Source organism: Vespula vulgaris, chromosome 2, assembly GCF_905475345.1.
Source record: "Vespula vulgaris chromosome 2, iyVesVulg1.1, whole genome shotgun sequence".
Taxonomy (NCBI): Eukaryota; Metazoa; Arthropoda; class Insecta; order Hymenoptera; family Vespidae; genus Vespula; species Vespula vulgaris.
This window is the reverse complement of record NC_066587.1, coordinates 1,557,070-1,579,093: the sequence shown is the minus strand read 5'-3', so window position 1 is coordinate 1,579,093 and position 22,024 is coordinate 1,557,070. Positions and strand designations below refer to the sequence as shown.

The 22,024-nt window shown below is 29.5% G+C and overlaps 4 protein-coding genes across 8 annotated transcripts in view; 3 read left to right on the top strand and 1 right to left on the bottom strand.

The window, feature by feature from the left end:
- The first annotated feature begins 377 nt into the window (after positions 1 to 377).
- On the top strand, positions 378 to 4,870 carry LOC127062063 (serine/threonine-protein phosphatase 2A activator-like). The gene is made up of 8 exons (XM_050989678.1): positions 378 to 2,953; positions 3,024 to 3,109; positions 3,213 to 3,416; positions 3,491 to 3,708; positions 3,781 to 3,905; positions 4,014 to 4,114; positions 4,236 to 4,343; positions 4,418 to 4,870. The coding sequence occupies exons 1-8, from the start codon at positions 2,914 to 2,916 to the stop codon at positions 4,550 to 4,552; spliced, it is 1,017 nt and encodes a 338-aa protein (XP_050845635.1). The 5' UTR covers positions 378 to 2,913; the 3' UTR covers positions 4,553 to 4,870.
- A 125-nt stretch (positions 4,871 to 4,995) lies between these two features.
- LOC127062062 (mannose-1-phosphate guanyltransferase alpha-A) lies at positions 4,996 to 7,284 on the top strand. Its single transcript, XM_050989676.1, has 5 exons — positions 4,996 to 5,346; positions 5,431 to 6,007; positions 6,113 to 6,389; positions 6,480 to 6,744; positions 6,819 to 7,284. Exons 1-5 carry the CDS (start codon positions 5,304 to 5,306, stop codon positions 6,917 to 6,919), a joined length of 1,263 nt encoding a protein of 420 aa, XP_050845633.1. The 5' UTR covers positions 4,996 to 5,303; the 3' UTR covers positions 6,920 to 7,284.
- LOC127062061 (GPI ethanolamine phosphate transferase 2) lies at positions 7,285 to 11,216 on the bottom strand. Of its 5 annotated transcripts, XM_050989672.1 has the most exons (14): positions 10,851 to 11,216; positions 10,566 to 10,764; positions 10,471 to 10,483; positions 10,274 to 10,392; positions 10,011 to 10,199; positions 9,577 to 9,922; positions 9,289 to 9,485; positions 8,968 to 9,213; positions 8,705 to 8,883; positions 8,455 to 8,633; positions 8,231 to 8,384; positions 7,859 to 8,159; positions 7,600 to 7,772; positions 7,285 to 7,517 (listed from the first exon to the last, which is right to left on the bottom strand). In XM_050989672.1, the coding sequence occupies exons 1-14, from the start codon at positions 10,994 to 10,996 to the stop codon at positions 7,286 to 7,288; spliced, it is 2,673 nt and encodes an 890-aa protein (XP_050845629.1). In that variant the 5' UTR covers positions 10,997 to 11,216; the 3' UTR covers position 7,285. The 5 variants fall into 5 exon arrangements, with proteins under 5 accessions (XP_050845629.1, XP_050845628.1, XP_050845631.1 ...); XM_050989671.1 differs by having other exon boundaries at positions 10,274 to 10,483; positions 10,851 to 11,215; XM_050989674.1 differs by having other exon boundaries at positions 10,274 to 10,483; positions 10,566 to 10,759; positions 10,851 to 10,985.
- Positions 11,217 to 11,868: 652 nt separating this feature from the next.
- The window catches only part of LOC127061823 (SR-related and CTD-associated factor 4), an 11,237-nt gene continuing 1,081 nt past the window's right edge, over positions 11,869 to 22,024 (top strand). The window contains exons 1-16 of the mRNA XM_050989207.1: positions 11,869 to 12,048; positions 12,618 to 12,746; positions 12,827 to 13,118; positions 13,187 to 13,353; positions 13,479 to 13,754; positions 13,867 to 14,013; positions 14,084 to 14,334; positions 14,479 to 14,664; positions 14,769 to 14,902; positions 14,977 to 15,185; positions 15,277 to 15,454; positions 15,717 to 15,799; positions 15,880 to 16,012; positions 16,188 to 16,415; positions 16,487 to 17,854; positions 17,988 to 22,024. The exon at positions 17,988 to 22,024 is cut by the window's right edge and continues 1,081 nt beyond it. Coding sequence (XP_050845164.1) covers positions 12,019 to 12,048; positions 12,618 to 12,746; positions 12,827 to 13,118; positions 13,187 to 13,353; positions 13,479 to 13,754; positions 13,867 to 14,013; positions 14,084 to 14,334; positions 14,479 to 14,664; positions 14,769 to 14,902; positions 14,977 to 15,185; positions 15,277 to 15,454; positions 15,717 to 15,799; positions 15,880 to 16,012; positions 16,188 to 16,415; positions 16,487 to 17,854; positions 17,988 to 18,883 — 4,707 coding nt within the window. The 5' untranslated portion in view covers positions 11,869 to 12,018 and the 3' untranslated portion in view covers positions 18,884 to 22,024. The remainder of the gene's footprint in view (positions 12,049 to 12,617; positions 12,747 to 12,826; positions 13,119 to 13,186; positions 13,354 to 13,478; positions 13,755 to 13,866; positions 14,014 to 14,083; positions 14,335 to 14,478; positions 14,665 to 14,768; positions 14,903 to 14,976; positions 15,186 to 15,276; positions 15,455 to 15,716; positions 15,800 to 15,879; positions 16,013 to 16,187; positions 16,416 to 16,486; positions 17,855 to 17,987) is intronic.

Genomic DNA, 22,024 nt, shown 5'->3' with positions numbered 1-22,024 from the left:
TAAATAATACTTGAACGATTTTGATAAACAAAGTCTCATTTTAAAGATGTAGTTTCAAGCGAAAACTTTTCCGAATTTTTAAAAAAGCTTTATTTTCTTTGAAAAAAATCTTGATCCAAGAAATGACGTTTTCTCGAGATTAGTTTATGCATAAAAATAAAGCTTTTTCAAAAATTCGAAAAAGTCATACTCTCGCTTAAACCTTCATCTTTAAAATGAGATCTTGTTTATCAAAATCAATCAAGAATTATTCCTGAACTCGCTGTTGATGTGAACGTTGTTTTCGATATTTTTCGTGAAAACAAATTTTTATATAGTGGCGCCCTTTGAAATTTGCGGCAAAAGAAAAGAACTAGATGATTGGTAGTTTGTTTATATTTATAAAAGACGATACTCAAATTTTCTAACCTAATCGAAACAATAAAACGCATTTCGTAATATTTATACAGAGAAGCTACGGTAATTCATTCAGGTATGTTAATGAACTTTCGACAGATGATTCTAAGGTAAAAATTAGGAAATAGTTGTTTAGGCATTCATGCTAATGAATGTTTCTAATATATTATTAAATTTTAGAAAAATTTCGTTATTTAGAAATTGTAGGTTCGAAACTGGAATGAAATCAATCCGTTTTCTTATTTTTTTATTTTATCAATGTAAGCGAATATAATCAACTAATTTATTCTTTTTATATATTATATATTATATATTATATATTAGAGTTCGTTTTCACATTCTCTATAAGATAGAATATAAAATAGAATTGAATTAATATCTACATAGAGTTAATCCGAACTCTCGTTCGTTATCTGTTTACATCAACAAAAACAAACTTTTTCACTGACTTTGATCGTAATCGAGTTAGTTCTCTTTAGCATTTCGACGAGTGAACATCGATGGACACTCTTTCCAAACTGGTAAGCTTGAATACATCATATTTCCGATTATTTCAGAATTATTTAAACAATCTTAATATTCACGAAATGTAATTAAATAATATTTAAACAATAGCACGTTTGTTTAAACGTTCCATAGGTCGAAATACGCGTTAAATATAAAATACAATTAAATTAATATCTACATAGAGTTAATTCGGACGCTCGCTCGTTATCCGTTTACATCAACAAAAACAAACTTTTTCACTGACTTTGATCGTAATCGAGTTAGTTGTCTTTAGCATTTCGACGAGTGAACATCGATGGACACTCTTTCCAAACTGGTAAGCTTGAATACATCATATTTCCGATTATTTCAGAATTATTTAAACAATCTTAATATTCACGAAATGTAATTAAATAATATTTAAACAATAGCACGTTTGTTTAAACGTTCCATAGGTCGAAATACGCGTTAAATATAAAATACAATTAAATTAATATCTACATAGAGTTAATTCGGACGCTCGCTCGTTATCCGTTTACATCAACAAAAACAAACTTTTTCACTGACTTTGATCGTAATCGAGTTAGTTGTCTTTAGCATTTCGACGAGTGAACAGCGATGGGCTCTCTTTCCAAACTGGTAAGCTTGAATACATCATATTTCCGATTATTTCAGAATTATTTAAACAATCTTAATATTCACGAAATGTAATTAAATAATATTTAAACAATAGCACGTTTGTTTAAACGTTCCATAGGTCGAAATACGCGTTAAATATAAAATACAATTAAATTAATATCTACATAGAGTTAATTCGGACGCTCGCTCGTTATCCGTTTACATCAACAAAAACAAACTTTTTCACTGACTTTGATCGTAATCGAGTTAGTTGTCTTTAGCATTTCGACGAGTGAACAGCGATGGGCTCTCTTTCCAAACTGGTAAGCTTGAATACATCATATTTTCGATTATTTCAGAATTATTTAAACAATCCTAATATTCACGAAATGTAATTAAATAATATTTAAACAATAGCACGTTTGTTTAAACGTTCCATAGGTCGAAATATGCGTTGAATATAAAATAGAATTAAAAAATATTATAATATATACATAGAGTTAATTCGGACGCTCGCTCGTTATCTGTTTATTACATCAACAAAAACAAACTTTTTCACTGTTAATTCTCTTTAGCATTTCGACGAGAAACGCACTGAAAAATTCTAATTTCTTTACTATTTTAATATTCTACGTATTCCATCGCAAGTAATATCAAAATAATGGCTACTTTAATATGTTTTAGCTATTTGTATAAGTTTAAGTAGAAACAAAAAAGTATAAAGTTCGTAGAATTAACAAACATTTTTCGATCGATTTATTTTCATCTTAACATATGGTCTTTTCTTGCTTCGATCAAATATACTTCTACATTTTTATATATGTTTACAATATAAAATGTACATTAACCCGATTGTTAGACAACGTTCGAGAGATTTATAGTTTAAGAAGCGTACACACCGATGATATCACACAGGCGCATAATGGGAAGTGTTTTTCTATTATCTTTGTAGTTCGTATTTTGTCCATAACTGTCGCTGAAGTCGATTACACTACGAAGAAAAAGGTGATAAGCAGCATTAAGAAGAAATTCATAATCTCGATATTTCTATTATAGAATTTAATTGAATGTGCTCCTTTTAGAAATTTCGTGAAGAAAAATAAAAAGCTTTTGGAATTTATTACTAAATCGTATTATAGGAAAAAGTGAACCAATAGAAATTTGCTTTTTGTTGCGAACATGGAAACTAAACAAAATGCAATGGTTTATTAAATATATTTTATAGTTGGTTAAATTGGTTTATTATAAACACCGGTACTATATTCTAATTTTGGAATTATTGTGGATCCGACTAATGTTAATAACAGATTTATCAAATATTGACCTAATATATATTATGCATGTATGATCAAAATATATGTAATCTTCATAGAAACTTGTTAAACGCGTATTAATCAAAAACAATCATTTGTTATGTCAACCTCAACGAGTAATATGGAAAAATCACATTTATGTACGTATATATTTATTATCTAATATGATAATGAATAATATTAAAAATTATTTCTTTTTTTTTATTATAGCTGATGAACATGTATTTGTTGTTCCAAGTAGAGCTATTAAAGTTCCAATTGATATGTCTGTTTGGGAAAAATCAGAAGCATATTTTGTAAGCTCTTTTTTAGTATTGATTATAAAATTATTGTAAAATATTTATGCACTGGTTGTTATTGTTTTTTTTTTCTTTTTTTTATATTTTACATATTATGTAGGAATATCTAGGATTTATATTAGCACTAAATAAATCTATAGAAGGGAAACCATTAGATTCCAAATGTGAACAATCTCCTACAGTAGAAAATATTTTGAAAATGCTTAATAATTTAGATGAATGGATAACGCAAATACCACCAACCGAACAACCTCAACGATTTGGAAATAAATCATTTCGAACTTGGCATGCAAAATTGCAAGAGGTGATATTATGATATCTTGTTTTTCTATAATTATATTTTAATCGTTAAAGTTTAATATTAATAAGTTTTTACAGAAAGGTATAGAAGAATTACAGGAAGCATTACCAGAAGAATTATATAGAGCTATACCCGAAATAATTCAGTATTTATATGAAAGTTTTGGAAACGCAACACGTATAGATTACGGAACAGGACATGAAATGGCATTTCTAATGTTTTTATGTTGTTTGTTTAAAATTAGAGCTTTTACAGAAAATGACAAAGTTGCTGTTGCTATAAAAGTATTCAACAGGTATTAATCTTTCTGGGATATATTTTATTCGTTTTTCTTGTTTTTACATATACATATATTTTTTGTAAATAGATATTTACTGTTAGTACGTAGACTCCAAATTACATATCGTATGGAGCCTGCAGGTAGTCATGGTGTTTGGAGTTTGGATGATTATCAATTTGTACCTTTCATATGGGGAAGTTCTCAATTGATTGGTAAAAAATTATTTGTATATAATTCATTCTTTTTCCATTTTAGATGATGAAAAGCTAATACATGATATATAATTATATTCTATAAATAAAAGATATATGTAATTATAGGCCATCCACGTATCGAACCTCGTCACTTTATAGATCAAGATGTTATTGAATTGCATGCAAAACAGTACATGTTTCTTGGATGCATAGAGTTTATTTCAAAGGCATGTACTTGATTAAGACTATATGAACGTTATTTGAATAATAAGTAAAACAATAAACTTATTTTAATGTTGCTTTAAGTTTCAATTTTTGTTCTTAATTATGAAAGATATATCATATTAGGTTAAGATAGGACCATTCGCAGAACATTCAAATCAATTGTGGAATGTGAGTGCAGTTGATTCGTGGGCAAAAGTAAATAACGGACTTATTAGGATGTATAAAGTGGAGGTAAACTTTATTTTATTTAATAACTATTAGTAATAAAATTAAAATAAGTCAATATTTTTAATTTTAATTTATAGGTACTATCAAAGTTTCCTGTAATTCAACATGTTTTATTTGGATCATTATTACCAATAAAACCAGCTGTTACTTGCCCCACTGTCAGAGGTGTTTGCTTGAATTTACCGGTACAACCACCATCGCAAATACATTAATAACAGCTTAATACATTTTATGAATTAGTACATTTGCTCCTTCATTTATATATTATCTATAAAAGTAATATAAACTGACCTTGTATCATACGATGGTATTTAGGCCTAGGCTTTCTTGAAGATTTATAGCCAGAAATATCATTTGGCAATAAATTTTTGAATTTTTAAATGAAGGCAACAGAATTTTAACTTTTAAGTGAAATATTTAAATAAATATGTCTTACTGTTACATAAATAATTAATAGACAATTATTCTTATATATTATTGTATATGAACTTAATAACTTTATGAATAAAATAGTTTTACTGTAATATGAATTTAGTAAGGTGTATTTAATAAGGTGGAAAAATATTACAATTTTATATACATACACACATACATACATACATATATATATATATGATATGCTATCTAGTCTAATAATCGAAACAATTCATAATTTTGAGTACGCATCTACATATGTTTCTAACTGCAAGGTTATGTTCAAAATGTTACCAATCGACGCGACCTAGTCGAATGCGTGCTTATCTGTGTAGATAAGTGTTTCGTTTTTATACATTTACGTTCATAAATGTGCTTTATTTAATGTTATTATTTGTTGATAAAAATATTCATGTGTTAGCTATAAAAGAAGATTTCTGTAAAGAACTGTTTGGTGGATATTAGTTACTTATAATTTTTTAACAAAAATTAATAAATTTCTTTTAATATTTTTTTATTTTTATTATTAACAAGATATTTTTACAACAAATGATGTTGAAAGCTGTTATATTAATCGGTGGCCCTTTAAAAGGTATGCTAACCTAAAAAATTTACTTCGTTGCATAATATTTTGATAAGTAATATAGTAATAATTATAATTTATTTATTTTTATAGGGACCAGATTTCGTCCTCTCTCATTAGATATACCTAAACCACTATTTCCAGTTGCTGGTTTACCTATGATTCAACATCATATTGAAGCATGTTCCGAAGTACCAAATTTAGAAGAAATTTTAATAATTGGATCATATCCTGCCAATGAATTATCACAGTTTATTATGGATATGAAAAGCACATATGGTGTAATTATTAGATATTTGCAAGAATTTACACCGTTAGGTACAGCTGGAGGCATGTATCATTTCCGAGATCAAATTCGTTCTGGTAGTCCATCATATTTTTTTGTAATGAATGGAGATGTATGCGCCGATTTACCCTTACCAGAGTTAGTAGAATTTCATAGTAAAAAGCAGGCATTACTTACTATTATGGCTACAGAAGCCACTAGACAACAATCATTAAATTATGGATGTATGGTTTTGAATAAAGACGGAGAAGTGGCACATTATGTTGAAAAACCATCAACATTTGTATCTACTCTTATTAATTGTGGAATATATATCACATCTCCTGATATATTTCAATCAATGGCGGATGTTTTTTATGCTAGTCAACAACAAGAAAATTCTTTGTAAGTATCATTAATAAAAAATATTTGTTAATAGACTCTATCATAATCTTACTACAGATATATATTCTAATTATTGATTAACTTTTTTTTTCTTCAATGAGACAGACAGATAAATGGAAATGGTAGAGACCCTGCTAATATTGCATTGGAACAAGATATATTAACACGATTAGCAGGAACTGGATGTTTATTTGCTTTACCTGTTTTAAGATGGTGGTCACAGGTAAAAACAGCAGGATCTGCAATTTATGCAAATAGACATTATTTAGCTTTATATAAAACCAAACGTCCAAATTATCTTACTTCTCCAAATAGAAATACATGTAATATTATTGGAGATGTATACATTCATCCAACAGCTTCTGTTCATCCATCTGCTATGGTAAAATTAATAATATTATTATAATATTGAAATTTTTCCAATAACTGTTCTAAAAAGATAGGATGTTCTTAATTCGTTCTATTGTTACAGTTAGGACCAAATGTTAGTATAGAGATGAATACAGTTATCGAAGCTGGTGTAAGAATTAAAGAATCAATAGTTTTGGCCAATGCGCATATTCAAGCACATACTATTATTTTAAATAGTATAATAGGAAAAGGTAGTCGTGTGGGAGAATGGGCACGAGTAGAAGGTACTCTGTGTGATCCAAATCCTGATAAGCCATTTGCAAAGATGGAAAATTTATCTCTTTTCAATGTTAATGGCAAATTAAATCCTTCAATTACGATACTTGGTAACGATTAGAGAATTTCATTATAATCTTATTTCATATGTCACAAACAATCAATTAATTTGACATTATTTCAGGCACAAGTGTTACTTTGGCATCTGAAAAAATTCTCTTGAATTCTATCGTATTGCCGCACAAAGTATTAACGAGGAATTTTAAAAATGAAATAATTTTATAAATACTTTTTTTTTGTATATTATTGGAAATAATGATAATAAATGTATATAATAATGTTCACGCACAATTTATACATATTCTAGTTGAATATGTAACGTGTGTAAAAAGAGAATATTATTTATAGTCAATTATTATACATATATACCTTTGCATCATCATTCAGGTGCATGACCACCAAAGTTGATAGTTAAAGGTTCAATAACTTTGTATTATAGATCATAAATTGTTTTTCTAAGTACAATGTACGAATCAGTTTTTATCAAAATTAGAAAAGAAAAAAATAGATAAACAAAAATTTTGTATAACAATTATATAATACTAAAATTATGCAATGAAAATGTAAAAAGATTTATCAAACCATATGAATTTACTTAATACACTTATTTATTATATATTGCATCAAAATAATCGTTTCCAACAATAATATAATACAATTCATAACAGCTAAATACATTGATTCGTACAATAATTTCGGTGCAAATACGCTCCATATAAATAAATGATGTTTTTGAATTGTTATTATAAACGTATAAATAGTAACTGGTACTAACTTCCATATCATATAAATTCTGTTGTCTGACAAAAGTACATAGTGTAAACTAAAAATAAATAACAAATAGTTTTTCATATACAAGATTTTATATAATCAAAGGATTTATTAGCAATTGAAAATATACTTACCTATGAGATGATTTGTATGATAATGTTCTGTGATACATATTTAAGAGATAAGCTAAAACTGGTGCTGAATATGTATTCACAATTAAATACATTCCAATAATAATAGGCCTATAAGATTGCAAACCTACATAGCCAGCTGCAATATCAATATCAGCAAGACTATTAGAATTTCCCTACAAAAAATAATATAAATCAATTAAAGATAAACCCTACATTAATTTTATTATTAAATTCTTAACAAAATAACATATATTAATACCTGATAAAAGTAAAATACATTTCCAATCCAAGCATTTATAAGTATATTAATTTTTTCTATATTATTATATTTTAATATTGAATTAATCATACAAATGATTATTAATTGTATCGGAAGTAATATTAGATTATATGGTTGATGTAATAATGCTGATACCATAACCCATGCTTGTATACAAAAAAATATGGTATAATTTAAAAAATTTGTTTTATTGCGTTTTGCTACTAAAATCAATCTGTATGCAGAGAATATACAGAATATTGTAAATAAGTTCCAAAATATTAGTACCTCCTTTACGTCTCTGAAAAAATTAATTATATATTTTTTTTTCTATCATATTTTATTTTATCATATATAATTTAAGATACTTACTTAGATGGATGATATAATGATATAGGTATTATAGTTTGATTGTTCGTGTGACGAAGATAAATACATAGAGATAATCCTATATTCAAAAATAAAGTATACTGTCTATATATTGATTTGTCATGTATAAAACCAATCCATACTAAAAGTGCAAGAGCTAAAACAACAAGTTTTTAAATTATAATAAAATTTTCACTTATAATATAGATACATATCTGAATAATTACCAATAATAACAAAGATTGTTATATTGACTTTTGATTCTTCTTTCATTAAATGTCCTGCAATATCAGGAAGATGATTATATTTATTACCAGTACTGTTTAACATACGAAGGATTCTGTGTCCTGTGAGCAATAGTAATATTTCAATAGAGATTCGAAATTGTGTGCTATGTACACGTATCCTATAAATTTAAGTTAAGAAGATTAGATATATTTTTTTTATATGTAAAAAGTAGATTAAAAAATGACTTACTTTAAAGATTGCATTATAATTGTTTTGCTATTCTTACAAAGCAATAGCACAAGGAATGAAACCCAAAAAAAATACCAAGTTTGATGTTCTTCTTCCACATAACTACTACTACCTAGACTTATAGCATGTATTAATATTCCATAGAGAAAAATCCATTCGAAGGTTTTAAAATTTTTTAACTAATAAAAAAATTCATATTAATATATATTTTAATATTGATTATATATGTGTATTGTTATTTATACTCTATCAATAATTTTTACCTTAATATTAAAATAATGATGATATTTAATTTTAGCAAGGAAGTAACAGTTTAAAAACAAAAGTCCAATAATGCTTAATATAAATACACAATTTTTTATATCACTAAAAAGAGATAAGCTTAGAATTTCAAAACTCCAGAAAGAAATTATCATTATCCATAACAATAAATTTATCATAATTAACTTCAATACTTTTTTAAAAGTTACTAATGGATAATATTGGTCATGCAATAAAATCCATGAGACCTAAAATGCAGAAATAAGATAATTCTATATATGTCCTTGATAATTAATCCATTGAAGCGAATAGATCATACATACATGACACAGAAAAAACATTGCTGTAATCATTAAATGTGTATCATTTTTTAATATATTTTTTACTAATAACTCTTTCATTTCATTAAGTGCTGAACGGTATGCAGCTATAACATCATATCCTGTTTCATACGAATTATTAACAGATTTTAGCCAAGCAAGATGAAGTTTTACTGCATCTATGTATTTATGATGAGCATCTGTAAAACGAATTTTAAATGCAAATTTTTGATATAACTATTTTATTTGCTATTTATATGCTAATTACATATTTATATGCTAATTACTCACATTGAAAGTTGTAGTCAGTCAATTTTTTGAATTGAGTATGAACTTGTTTTGCATTGTAATAAAGTGCAAATAATTTTCTAGAGATAGGTAAGTTATTCAATAAATCTAATGCCACACTTCCAAAATTGGAATATGGTATAGGTAGACCCAATATCACAGATAATGTTGCTGCCATATCTAATTGAGCTATTTTTTTTGGTAGAGTATATGATTTAGAACAATTCGCTCCAATTGCAATGATAGGTACCGTAGTTTCTTGTAATGTTGCACCACCATGACCTCCAGAATCTTTCATACCATGATCCCCACAAATTACAAACAAAATAGGACCAATACCATTTTCATTCTGATAAAACATAAAATCTTAAAATAATTCGAATAATCCTTATACCAATGATATAAAGAAATATTGATTAACATTATTATCGATTTACCCAATGCAAAATTTTTGAATATATTTTTGCTATAATATTATCCATTTCAGTAAGTTTTGATTTGATTAAAGAACTAAATGGTCCAGTTACATGTCCAATATGATCTAATCCTAGATAATGAAGAATCATTATCGACCAATCATTATTGTGGAATTCATTATCTATATGTCTTGTAACATTATTGTCTACCTAAATGTATTACATTAGATAATTATAAATAATATAAAATTTTGTTATATGATATATCGTCAACTATTGCATACCTCTGTAAAATCAGTAACAAAAAATGATGTAGTACCATCATAACGTTTAAACATGGTAGGAAACAATTTTAGCCAGGTGTCATCTCCATAAAATATTATATCGTGATTATGAGTCTTTGCTTGAAGTAGAATATTGTCACTTACAATAGGCTCGCTTCCTAAATTTAAAACCATGTCAACAAAAGTTGGTACTCTACCTGTTGTCATTGCCTATTTTTGTTTAATACATTTTAATAAAGATACTTGATAATATTTTTTTGTTGAGATTAAATTATAAATTTGATTATCATACTTTTATTCTAGGCATTGTCACTGTTGGTGGTTCTATTTTCGCTTGCAATAGACATACAAACGGATTCTCTATAAGTTTATTTGTTATTGGCATAGCAGCTTTTCCAACCGAATCCGATATAAAGTCCCAACGAAATGCATCAATTACCATAATTATAACTTTATTTACTAATGGTTTATACAAAGCATCTCTTTCTACCCTAAACGATAAAATATAGTATACGTATTTACAACTAATTTTTGTGAATGTTTTATATTTATATTCAAAGCTACACAAAGAACATACCTTACATTATCTATAAATTGTGGTATATCATTTATTGATGCTATAGTATTATCATAGTGTACAATAGGAAAAAATCCATAAATAAATAAAGCAATAGAAAAAGTTCCAATAATTAATGTATAAATGAATCTAATATTCTTATACATTTTTACTTGTGTGTTAACAAAAAATATAAATATTTTGTAATATTCTGTAGATTGCTTGTGTGCGAAAAATTGCGGGAGTGACCGAAAGTCCCCAAACTTTTGCGACAAATCTTTTTTTATATTCGATTAAGTGCAAATTTTTATTTTATTATCTATAATCAAAGATAAGCTTTTTAGTACCATTGTAGGTTATGTTATCAAATGCAGATAGATTATAATTCATATTTCCCGCCTTTTGAGGATATAATTTTATAAAACAATTGAAAGTGACTTATCATATTAGTTATTTTTACTTTTCATAATATGACATTCTACATTATATTAAATATGAAAATACTTGATTCCTTTATTTTTCTATTGTATAAAAATTTTTTTTTTTTAAGCAATGTTTCATAATTGTTATTTGACATTAATTTTCGCTTAATATTATTTTTCATTCAAACTAATTAATAACCAATTAAAACTGTCAGATTCAAGTTTGCAAAAATTTCATTGGATAGGCGAAATGCCTTATCCCTATACATACATACGCGTATCTATTAGACAATATAAAATGAATATAAATATTTATTATTCAAATATTTGATTAGAATTATTTATTCGATCGTTTAACAATATAATAATCATCTGTAATGAATAGTTGAAGTTTTGCAATTTTATATAACCAATATTGGATTCTTGTAAATTAAACATATTTAATTCAATAAATAGAAATTCGATAAGATCTTTATTTCATAGTTAATATCGTCAAAAATAAATATTAATAAAATATTTCTAATTATTGAAATGTTTCAAGTTAGTTTGAAAAATGCGATGTATATTGCCGATTGATACGACAGGTGTGACGTCACATCGCCGCCCCGTGATGCATATTGGGAAATGGACCTGCCATCTTGAATGGCATGGCCCAGCTACACAGTGCGTGATAAAAAGACATGCAATTTATCGCGAACCGCTTTATACTTTGCCACACGAAAGTGTATAAAACTTAGTGACTGTTCATCGAGCGAATTTTTTGCACGATGGAAGCGGTCAAAGCATTTAACGCAGAGGTAAGAATAAGATTTCTCTAGGTTTTAGAGGTCATCGTCGAAAAGGCAATCCTCCCTCTCTTTAGATTTTACAGGGACGTCGCGTACATCAAATTACTATTGTTGATATTATGTTATGGAGATAATTTTTTATTTTATATTTTTCTACATGAATATTTTCTTTTAAAAATACAATGATAAGTTATATATCGTGGAGACGCTAACGATACTCTGCCATAACTTTATTTTTCTTGTTTTCCTAACATAAATTAAATAGTTTAATTGGATAATTAGACTATGTCAATAAACAAATAGTTTGCATTAATTATTGCTGCTATATCATCCGAATGATTAAATGTTTGATTTATCGAAATAAATAAAACTGTGACATAATTATATATACGTATGTAATCCATATAGATTTACTTTTTCAATTTTACAATTTTAACAAACAAACTTTTGCTCGATTAAATTTTTTTGCAATTAGGATATCATACATCTATTCGTGAAGCATTAGTTAGATTTTTAATTTTTTTTTTTCATTCGTACAAACTTGTAATTAATCTTTCTAATGTTGAAATTTATTTCAGCTTTCTGCGTTATATGATGTTAAACCACCAATTTCTAAAGCTAAAATGAATTCTCTTACACGCGGAGCTATCAAAGCAATAAAATTTTATAAACATGTTGTACAAAGCGTGGAAAAATTTATTCAAAAAGTAAGTTTAATTAATTGTTTATTTATTTAATAAAAATGTATACGTTCGTGTATTCATTATACAAATGTATTTGCTTTCAGTGTAAACCAGAATATAAAGTGCCAGGATTATACGTAATAGATTCAATCGTAAGACAGTCAAGACATCAATTTGGAATGGAAAAAGATGTCTTTGCACCTCGTTTTGCAAAAAATATGCAAACAACTTTTCTGAACCTTTTAAAATGCCCACAGGAAGATAAAAGCAAAGTTATACGTGTATTAAATCTTTGGCAAAAAAATGCTGTTTTTCCTCCAGAAGTCATACAACCACTTTTTGATTTAGCTGATCCCAATCATCCCATTCATAAAGAACAACCAGTAAACGCAAATGGTGAATATTTTTGGTTGTATGATTTTTTACGATTTTAGAATTACGTTTTATATCAATTTTATTTACAGGTACATTGAACACATCATCTGGTAATAACCTGAGCAATATTTCTGCAGTAACAAAGACGCCTCCATCTGCCGTAAAGGTTGTTGCAAAAGATCAGAAATTATTTTCTTCCACTAAACCAATTGACCCAGTATGGCTAGCACAAACAAAGATAGAAACAGCTAACATAGTTAGTACACATGATTCCGTGGAAATAATTTAATACGCTAACATAGATTTAAATTAAAAACTAGAAATTGTTGCATTGTGTGAAAAGTAAAAAAAAAAAAAAAAGAAAATTTCTCGTCTTTTTAGGGGCAATCTAATGCAAATCAAGTTGATTCATCGTTTCTTGATCAATTACAACATTTACAACAATTGCTGTTGAAGAAGCAAGAGGCCACAAATGAATCGAAGACTTCCGTAAAATTTGATAAGAAACTTTTGGATTTCGATTATGGAGAAGAAGAAGATGATGACGTTGTGGTTGCAAGTTCACCTACTACTGCTACTGCTGCTGCATCTCAACATAACGCTGTATCCACAAGTAATAGTTTGGAAAGCCTTGGATTGCTACTGACAAATCCTGAGGTATTAATGTTTTCATCCCTGATAAAAGGGTGGAAATATATTTACAAAAACGTTTTCAATATTTTGGTAATTGTTATTGTATTTTATTTAGTCAAAATATTATCGTTTGTAGGTACTTAGGCAACTGCAGACATTACAACAAACAATGCAAGGAAATATGTCCTCTTCGCAGCATGAAATGGAAGAAAAAATGCGCAAATTGCAACAGATGAAACAACAAGAAGAAGAATTTGATAAACATTTGGCTCAAACTGTTCCTGTATGTTACTAAACCATAAAAATATTTTTGATACATTTGAAATAGTCCTAAATATAAATCATGTTTTTAGAATTTACCTTTTGCATCAGAATGCGAGCTGAAACCTACAGACATTCTGAAACCAAATCAACAAAGCACATATTCAACAAGTACAACTACTGGAGTTATTCAAGATATGACTCAACCACCACCAGGTTATCCTCCAGCAATGCCATATGTTTCGCAACCTTTGTCAAACATGAGGCAAATAAATCAAACTGGTCATCAGAATCAAAAAAGTCCTTTAATCGACGAACGTCAAGAATCGCAAGATTTTTCTGGGTAATTTTTACATGATACTAAGCAATAAAAATATAGGTGGATACATATACATATACATACGAAATTACAATTCGAATTATATACAAACGAAGAATGTGCATATATATATTCTCTGTAAAAAAAAATAATATATTAATGTTACAGAAATGGTGCAAGACGCGATAGTAGTAGTGTTGAAATTGTAAATTGTGATAATACTCGATCACAAAGTAGATCACCTGAGAGATATAGGCATCATAGTCGGTCTAGATCACCTCGGCATAGAGACAGAGACAGAGATAGGGACAGAGATCGAAAATCTCGATCTAGAAGTAGATCAAGAAGAAGAAGGTAAATGAATTTGTAGATACATACATATATTATATGTATATCGATTTGATATATTTATAATTACATAGTATAAATAAATTACTTTAATATTTTTCTGATCATAGATCACGGTCTAGAGACAGAGGTCGCGATAGAAAAAGAGATGACAGCCGAGAGAAAATGACCGAGGAAGAAAGAGAAAAGGAAAGAGAACGTCGTAAACGTGGATTACCTCCGATAATTAGAGATAAATTAAGCGGTACGTTCAAAACGTGATTTTATATCAAGGATATTTAATCGTAGATATATCAGCACAAAGAGATCTTCTTGCAGTTTGTAGCACAACGCTTTGGGTCGGTCATTTATCCAAATTAGTTCATCAGGAAGAGTTATCTGACACATTTGGAGAGTTTGGTGACATTGTTAGCATCGATCTCATATCACCTAGGGGTTGTGCTTTCATTTGCATGAACAGAAGACAAGATGCTTATCGAGCCCTTACAAAATTAAAGAATCATAAAATGCAAGGGAAGGCTATAACTGTAAGTTTATCGTTTATAAAAAAAAAAAAATATGTAATCTTGAGAAATTAAATTCTAATATAATTCTATATAATATTTTATCATTTTATAGTTAGCATGGGCTCCAGGTAAAGGAGTCAAAGGAAAAGAATGGAAAGATTATTGGGAAGTAGAACTTGGTGTCAGTTATATTCCATGGAATAAGTTACTTAATATTACGGATCAAGATCTAGAACTATTGGAAGAAGGTGGTATGATAGATGAAGATACATTACCACCAAATTTGAAAGGTATATGAAGTTATAGGAATTTTGAAAAGTTTTCTATAAATCTATAGATACGCGTTTTGCAAGTTAATCCAGTTACATATAACACGCTTATATATAACGTGAACCAACTTGCTAAAGTAACTTTGAATATCTGAGCCAATTTGGATAAATCGATATTAATTTGGTCAAGCAAATTCAAAACATTCGTTTCAAATGTCGCATTAATACGTTATGGACAACCACTTGATATATAAATCGTTATTTTTGTTTATTTATATTGCAGGAAAATTGAAGCATTCTGGCGGGAATATAGATATCATGCAACATCAATTACAAATGCAACAACAGGCGTTAGCTGCTGCATCGGTAATTGATGCTCCAATTTCAACATTAACAAATATTATTACGAATGTTATATATAAATTTCCAATACTTCTTTTTAACAGCAACAGCAGACGCAGTTAGTCGATACTAGCCAACCACCGCCGATACGACCACCAACATCAGCTGCACTTTTGCCCCCTCCGAACACACAATTACAAATGATGCCATCAGCTTTTACGATGACCGGTGTTCCACGTAAGTTTTATTTCAATTCATTCGATTAAATTCAAGATAGATTTTAACGAAAATTCGTAAGACGTAATTAGCATATGCGCTATTGGACTCGATAGTTATAAAGTAATAGAACACAAAGTTGTATCTCAGTCGACAAATTTCTAGTATATTTTGATACAACGTGAAATCATGATAGGTATGATAGGACCTATGGGTCTCCCTATGGCACACAGTTTAATGCCTAATGTTCCAATTGGAGTACCTCCACCCAATATGCAAAGTCTCTTGGGACCTCCAGGAATGATGCAGACTATGCTGACTCCACCTGTCAATTCTCCATTTGGTGCAAGCGTTGGTGTAGGTCTTTTAACGCAAATTCCATTACCTGCACCAGCCGCACCATCGGACAAACCGAATTCAACTGGTAGATAATTTATCTGTTATACGACCTTCGTCAGACGCAGGTGAATCTTTTATAACTCGTATATGATATAGGGATGCCACACAATGTTCCACCGATAGGAGTACCTCCGCCTACCTCAGAAACAAACATACCAAATCTACCAATGCTTCGTCAGTCTTATGGAGTAGGGCCAGCACCCCCAATGCAGATGCAACTACCTCAACATCACTCCGATGATATGGATGTTGAAATGGAAGATGCCATGCCACTGAACGTGAGCAACAACACTTCCAAAGAGAAACCAAATTTGAGTGATCAGCTTATAGCTGCGATGAACATGGGTGCAGGCACCAGTGACAATAGGCTAGAAAATGATCAACAAAATATCGATTATAAAGAGAGAGATAGAGATCGAGAAAATAGAGATAGAAGGGATCGCGAACGTGACAGAAGTGATCGTAGTGATGTCAATGATTCTAGGATGGATCGTGGTAGAGACAGAGGTAGAGGAAGAGACCGAGGTCGCGATCGCCGTAGAGATGCAAGAGATGGAAGAGAAAGGGATAGAGATGATAGAAGAGATAGAGACAATAGAGATATAAGAGAAAATCGTGAGAATTCTATGAGGCATTCGGAATGTTCAAATATATCAAATCAAAATCTTCAAGATAACGATGCGATAGCTAAGAAGGATGGGAAACCAAGTCTTGCTGAGCGATTGAGACAGTTGGCCGATGGTACATTACCCATAGACGATCGTATGGATAGAAATATTCGAAGTAACAGAACCGAACGAAGTAGCGAGAGAACTGAAAGAAATTTCGAAGAAAATTCTGGAACTCGGAGACCCAACGATATGCCATTGCCATTAATGGATATCCCAAAATTTGCTGGTAACGTGCAAGAACGTGTAGATTTTCCTCCTAGAGGACCTGATTTTCGAGGTGGTCCACAAGATCCTCGAGATTATCAGCAAAGAAACCTAACGGACAGAGATAGACAAAATTTTCCACGGGGATCTACTGGACCATTAAGGGGATCTCAGATAGATGATTTTATGGATCCAAGAATGCAAGCTGGAAGATTCCAAGATGAGTTCGAAAATAGATTAGGACATAATGGTCCACGATCGGATGAATTTACGCCTAGATTAGGACCATCCAGAGAAGATTTTGATCGGTCGGATATAAGAAATCGAAGACCGGTTGAAGATTATGAAAGAGATCGTTTCGAATATGAAATGCGACGCGACGGTTTTGATCCACGTTTGCAGGATGGTTTTGATCCGAGAAGTCACGGCGAACGACCTGATTTTGATCCGCGAAGAAGAGATTTCTTTGGAGGTCCGATGGATCCTGTTTTCGGAATACCACCAATGATGGGTTTGCGAGGTCCGAGAGGTCCTGTAGGACCTGAAGGATTTGGCCCGCGTGGATCTGGCATGGGATCAAGAGGACCAGGTAAGTTTCAAGTCGTTGACAACCTTTTTATGTACATACATATATATATACACATATGTTTATATATATATATATATATGTCTATATATTTATCATTTATTCTTGAGCACTCTCTAAACACATCCTGCTTCAGGACCTTTAATCTTCCATCCTCGAGGTATGGGTCCACGAGGAATGAGAATTCGACCTCCGTTCGGACCACGTGGACCCCCACCGTTTGATCCCAGAGAAGCTGATCCTTTCTTTCGGCCACCATTTGATGACGTACGCGGTCCACCAGGTCCACACATGAGACCGTTTGGTCCGATGGGTCCACCAACTATGCACGGTCCCGAAGGACCTTGGAGGAATCAAGAAAGTGGAGCACCAGGCCCATGGACATCCTCGCAATCTAGTAGTACTCCGGAAACTGATAATCATAGCCAGAGAGAAAATCATCTTACTCGAGACAAACAAAAAGGAACTAAACATACAGATTATAAAAACAATATTTCAGATAGAGAAAATCGTAACAGAAGTAGGAAATCAAGGTGGGGTAATGTAAGCCCTCCTATAACGGAAAATACAGACGAAGCGACATCCGCTGAAGGAATTGAAGACAAGACGGACCTAATACAGGATGGAAATTTCGTAAACATAGAACCTAAATCAGAAATAATTACCGAATACGATCAATCAGTACAAATGGAACATGATAGTCCTACTGATAGAGAGCAAGTTGAAGAGCAAAATGATGTGCATCATTTAAAAATTGAACAGAATGAAGAAACCAATAACGAAGAACTACATGAAAATCAATATAACGAAGAAGAACAAAGTAGTTCCTACCAATCTAATGTAGATGCAACTTCTGGCAATGATGTTGAACAAAATCAGTGTAATGATGATAAACAATGTGAATATCAGACAGTCGGTCAAACAGAGGACTCGTCGCAACAATGTGTGGAGCAAGTTGAAAAATCTGAGTGTGTGAGTGAAAATAATAGTGACCAACAACCAATTCTGGAGCAAGCAGCAGATGCTTTGTAAAAGGTTCAACATTTGAGGATAAATAGACCAAAGTAAAGCAAAGAGAATCTATGAATAGATTCATGTAAAATATGATTCCAAACAATACATTGTACATAGAGTCATGTTATTACGCAGAAAGTGAAATGAATTTGATTATGTGGACTTGGAGTACTAAACTCTGGAGTGGTGAGGGAGCTGTGGGTCCAGTGAGTTCTTTTAGAAGTCTTTTTTTAAAGTATTCATTTAAAACACGTACGAATTTAAAAATTTCTTCCTGTATAAAAAAAGAAAAAAAAAATGCTGCTTAGATCTTGCTGTGATAGTGAACACAGGACCTATCTATAATGTAAATATACATACAAAATGCAAGTAAAGTCTTAGGGATTCCTTTTTAGATAACTATAAAATTACATATTTGCCATCTGTATTAAATGCCAGTTAGTTCTTCATAATCTCATTAAGGACTTGAATATAGTTAATTTTGAATCATACTACAGGTACTGTACAGCGAGAGTATATTCATACCTTATACTCTAAATAACTATTAATTTATTGAATTGTACATACTTTTATATTTTCCTAGCAGAACAAATGAATGAATATATTGTGCTAACGGTCATTGCTAAATCAAAGAAAAAAAAAAAAAATAAATATTTTATATATACTGTCTTTGATAAAAAAATAATGGCCTTCTCATTCCGATTTGTGCGTAGCTCCCAGTCTTGCAGTTATTATTGAAATTGAAAAAGCTATGTATTAGAATTATAACCAGTTTGCCATGAATTGATATAAATTATCAATATGTAACCATATATGTGTATGTACATATATATATATATGTATATATATATACATATATAGATTTGAACTTTTAATAAGTTTAAAACATCGTTACATATTCCTTTACTGGTCCCTACAAAATTTATTTTTCTATTTAAATGTAATGAAACGCAAGTATGTTACTTGTCAATAGTTTGTTATTTCTTATTCATGGCACAAATTCATTTTATTCTGCATGAAATTTTTTCTATTTATCGTAAACTGAAATAAACTACAGAATAATCGATATAATAGGCAATATGGTATTGCATTAATGAAGCAAGTAAAATGAGCTCTGGATTCCGTACATACAACTTGGTTCCTGTGTTCACGCACGCACGTTATTGCACGCCGCAGCGATGGAAGACTCGTGCTTGCGCTCAAACTGAGTGACAAGTACAAGGTACTGTCTACATTATATTCACATAAACTAGTCGAAGAATGTGACACTGACTACTTCAAAAAAATTTTGTTTAAATCGATATCAGCCCGCACCACTCCAGACCAAAGCCCATTTTACATACATATATATGTATGTGTGTGTGTGTGTGTGTGTGCGTGTGTGTGCGTGTGTGTTTATTATTATTATCATTATATATACATACATACATACATGCATATGTATTACATAGTGAATTATTGTGTATCTCTCTAACAATAGGATAGTGTAATTGCTTACAGCTCAGAGTAGCGTTATGTATTGACAAATGCACTTCCATTAAAAAAAAAAAGTATCCCGAAATATAAGCAATGGATAGTTTTATAACAAAATGTAAATCATTTTGTTTTTTATCGATTGAGAAGAGTACATTGATATAATTCACTCAAAGTTTATGGCAATAATTTTTCTAACGATTCGTATAGAAATTTATTTCTATATGGACGATACTTTCCACTTCGACGTTTATTTTACTTAGAAATAAGATACATACATAAGCATTTTGCTTTTTTTTTTTCTTGCTTTACTTTGTATTTTCAAGTTTTTATATACTTGCATACGTGTGCAAGTAAAGATACAATATATTTGTATCTGAAAGATAATTATGCACTTACAGCTTACTAAAAAAAATATATAATACATTTATCAGAAGTATTAATGAATAATGATTTCAAGAATGAGAAGAAAGAGAATGTTAATAACAATATTGACTTAAGTTATATCAAAAATGGGATACGAATATATTACTTATATTATGTTATTTTAATGTCTTAATTATTCTAATCATATTAGAAAAACAAGTCTAACATGATTATTTAGTGAAAGAGTGTATGAATAAACTCGATATTCACAATGATTGTCTTAGATTTTTTTCATAGTTTTATTACATCTTATTAATTTACTTTACGAATTGTTACACAACAATATTTACAACTTTAGTAAATGCTCTGAGACAAATTCTTACTCGATAGAAAAATTTTCAAAAGAACACTGGAGTGGTGTATGGCACTACTGAGATAGGATTCATATTACTCTCGGAAAACGTGCTAGAGTTCATTCGTTACATCAAAAATATTTACTTTTGTATTAACGTTATAATACATCCAAAAGATATGCTTTTGTTTTCATCAAAATAAAATATTATAACAATCAGAAAATTATAGTATACGCACAAGATTATAATATCATTATATAAAATACTATATATTTTTATTTTTACATTGTATATCCTTGTTTAATAAATAAATTAAAGATTAAGTACTAAATGTCTAAGTTAATGATTTAAGATTTTCAAAACATTTTATGTTTTCATATGCGTAATATGAATCTGTATCTTATAATATTTTATAAAATTTCACACAAAAATAAGATAATTATTAAGCTTAATCACTAACACATGTACCCGTTTAATATAATTTTCTTTCATCTTTAACCATGCCTTTCTCAATATCAGCGTTATTTACTTATTCTCTTATATATATATATACATTACGATCATTTATATTAAATATTTACATATATACACAATTCTGCTCTTCCTGCCATCAAACGTTTATTATATTACAAAGGCAGATCCTTGTAGCTCTCACCGAGTGTATTTTACATTATTTAATCTGCCAGTATTTTACAATTAGTATAAAAATTTACAAACGATTATTCTGATAGGGAAAAACAAAAAAAAAAAGAAAGAAAAAAAAATGAAAAAGTACGATTATATTTAATGTCCATTGAATTATTAAAAAACAATTATCTAATTAACCAGAAGCCTGTGCAAATACTAAGATTTATAAAAACCAAAATATGTAAACTATATCAGAGATATAAATTTAAAATGTTTGTTAATGTTAACTAATTTTTTATATGGAATTAGCGATAACCTCTTAAATTGACATGTATAGATG

Coding starts and splice junctions, on each gene's coding strand:
- LOC127062063 (XM_050989678.1), top strand. CDS start 2,914: ATGTCAACCTCAACGAGTAATATGGAAAAATCACATTTAT. Junction 3,906..4,013: donor GGGAAGTTCTCAATTGATTG/GTAAAAAATTAT, acceptor ATGTAATTATAG/GCCATCCACGTATCGAACCT. Junction 4,344..4,417: donor TTAGGATGTATAAAGTGGAG/GTAAACTTTATT, acceptor TTTAATTTATAG/GTACTATCAAAGTTTCCTGT.
- LOC127062062 (XM_050989676.1), top strand. CDS start 5,304: ATGATGTTGAAAGCTGTTATATTAATCGGTGGCCCTTTAAAAG. Junction 6,008..6,112: donor CAACAACAAGAAAATTCTTT/GTAAGTATCATT, acceptor TCAATGAGACAG/ACAGATAAATGGAAATGGTA. Junction 6,390..6,479: donor CTGTTCATCCATCTGCTATG/GTAAAATTAATA, acceptor CTATTGTTACAG/TTAGGACCAAATGTTAGTAT.
- LOC127062061 (XM_050989671.1), bottom strand. CDS start 10,996: ATGTATAAGAATATTAGATTCATTTATACATTAATTATTGGAACTTTT. Junction 8,884..8,967: donor ATCATTATTTTAATATTAAG/GTAAAAATTATT, acceptor TTTTTTTATTAG/TTAAAAAATTTTAAAACCTT. Junction 7,518..7,599: donor TCATACAAATCATCTCATAG/GTAAGTATATTT, acceptor ATTTATTTTTAG/TTTACACTATGTACTTTTGT.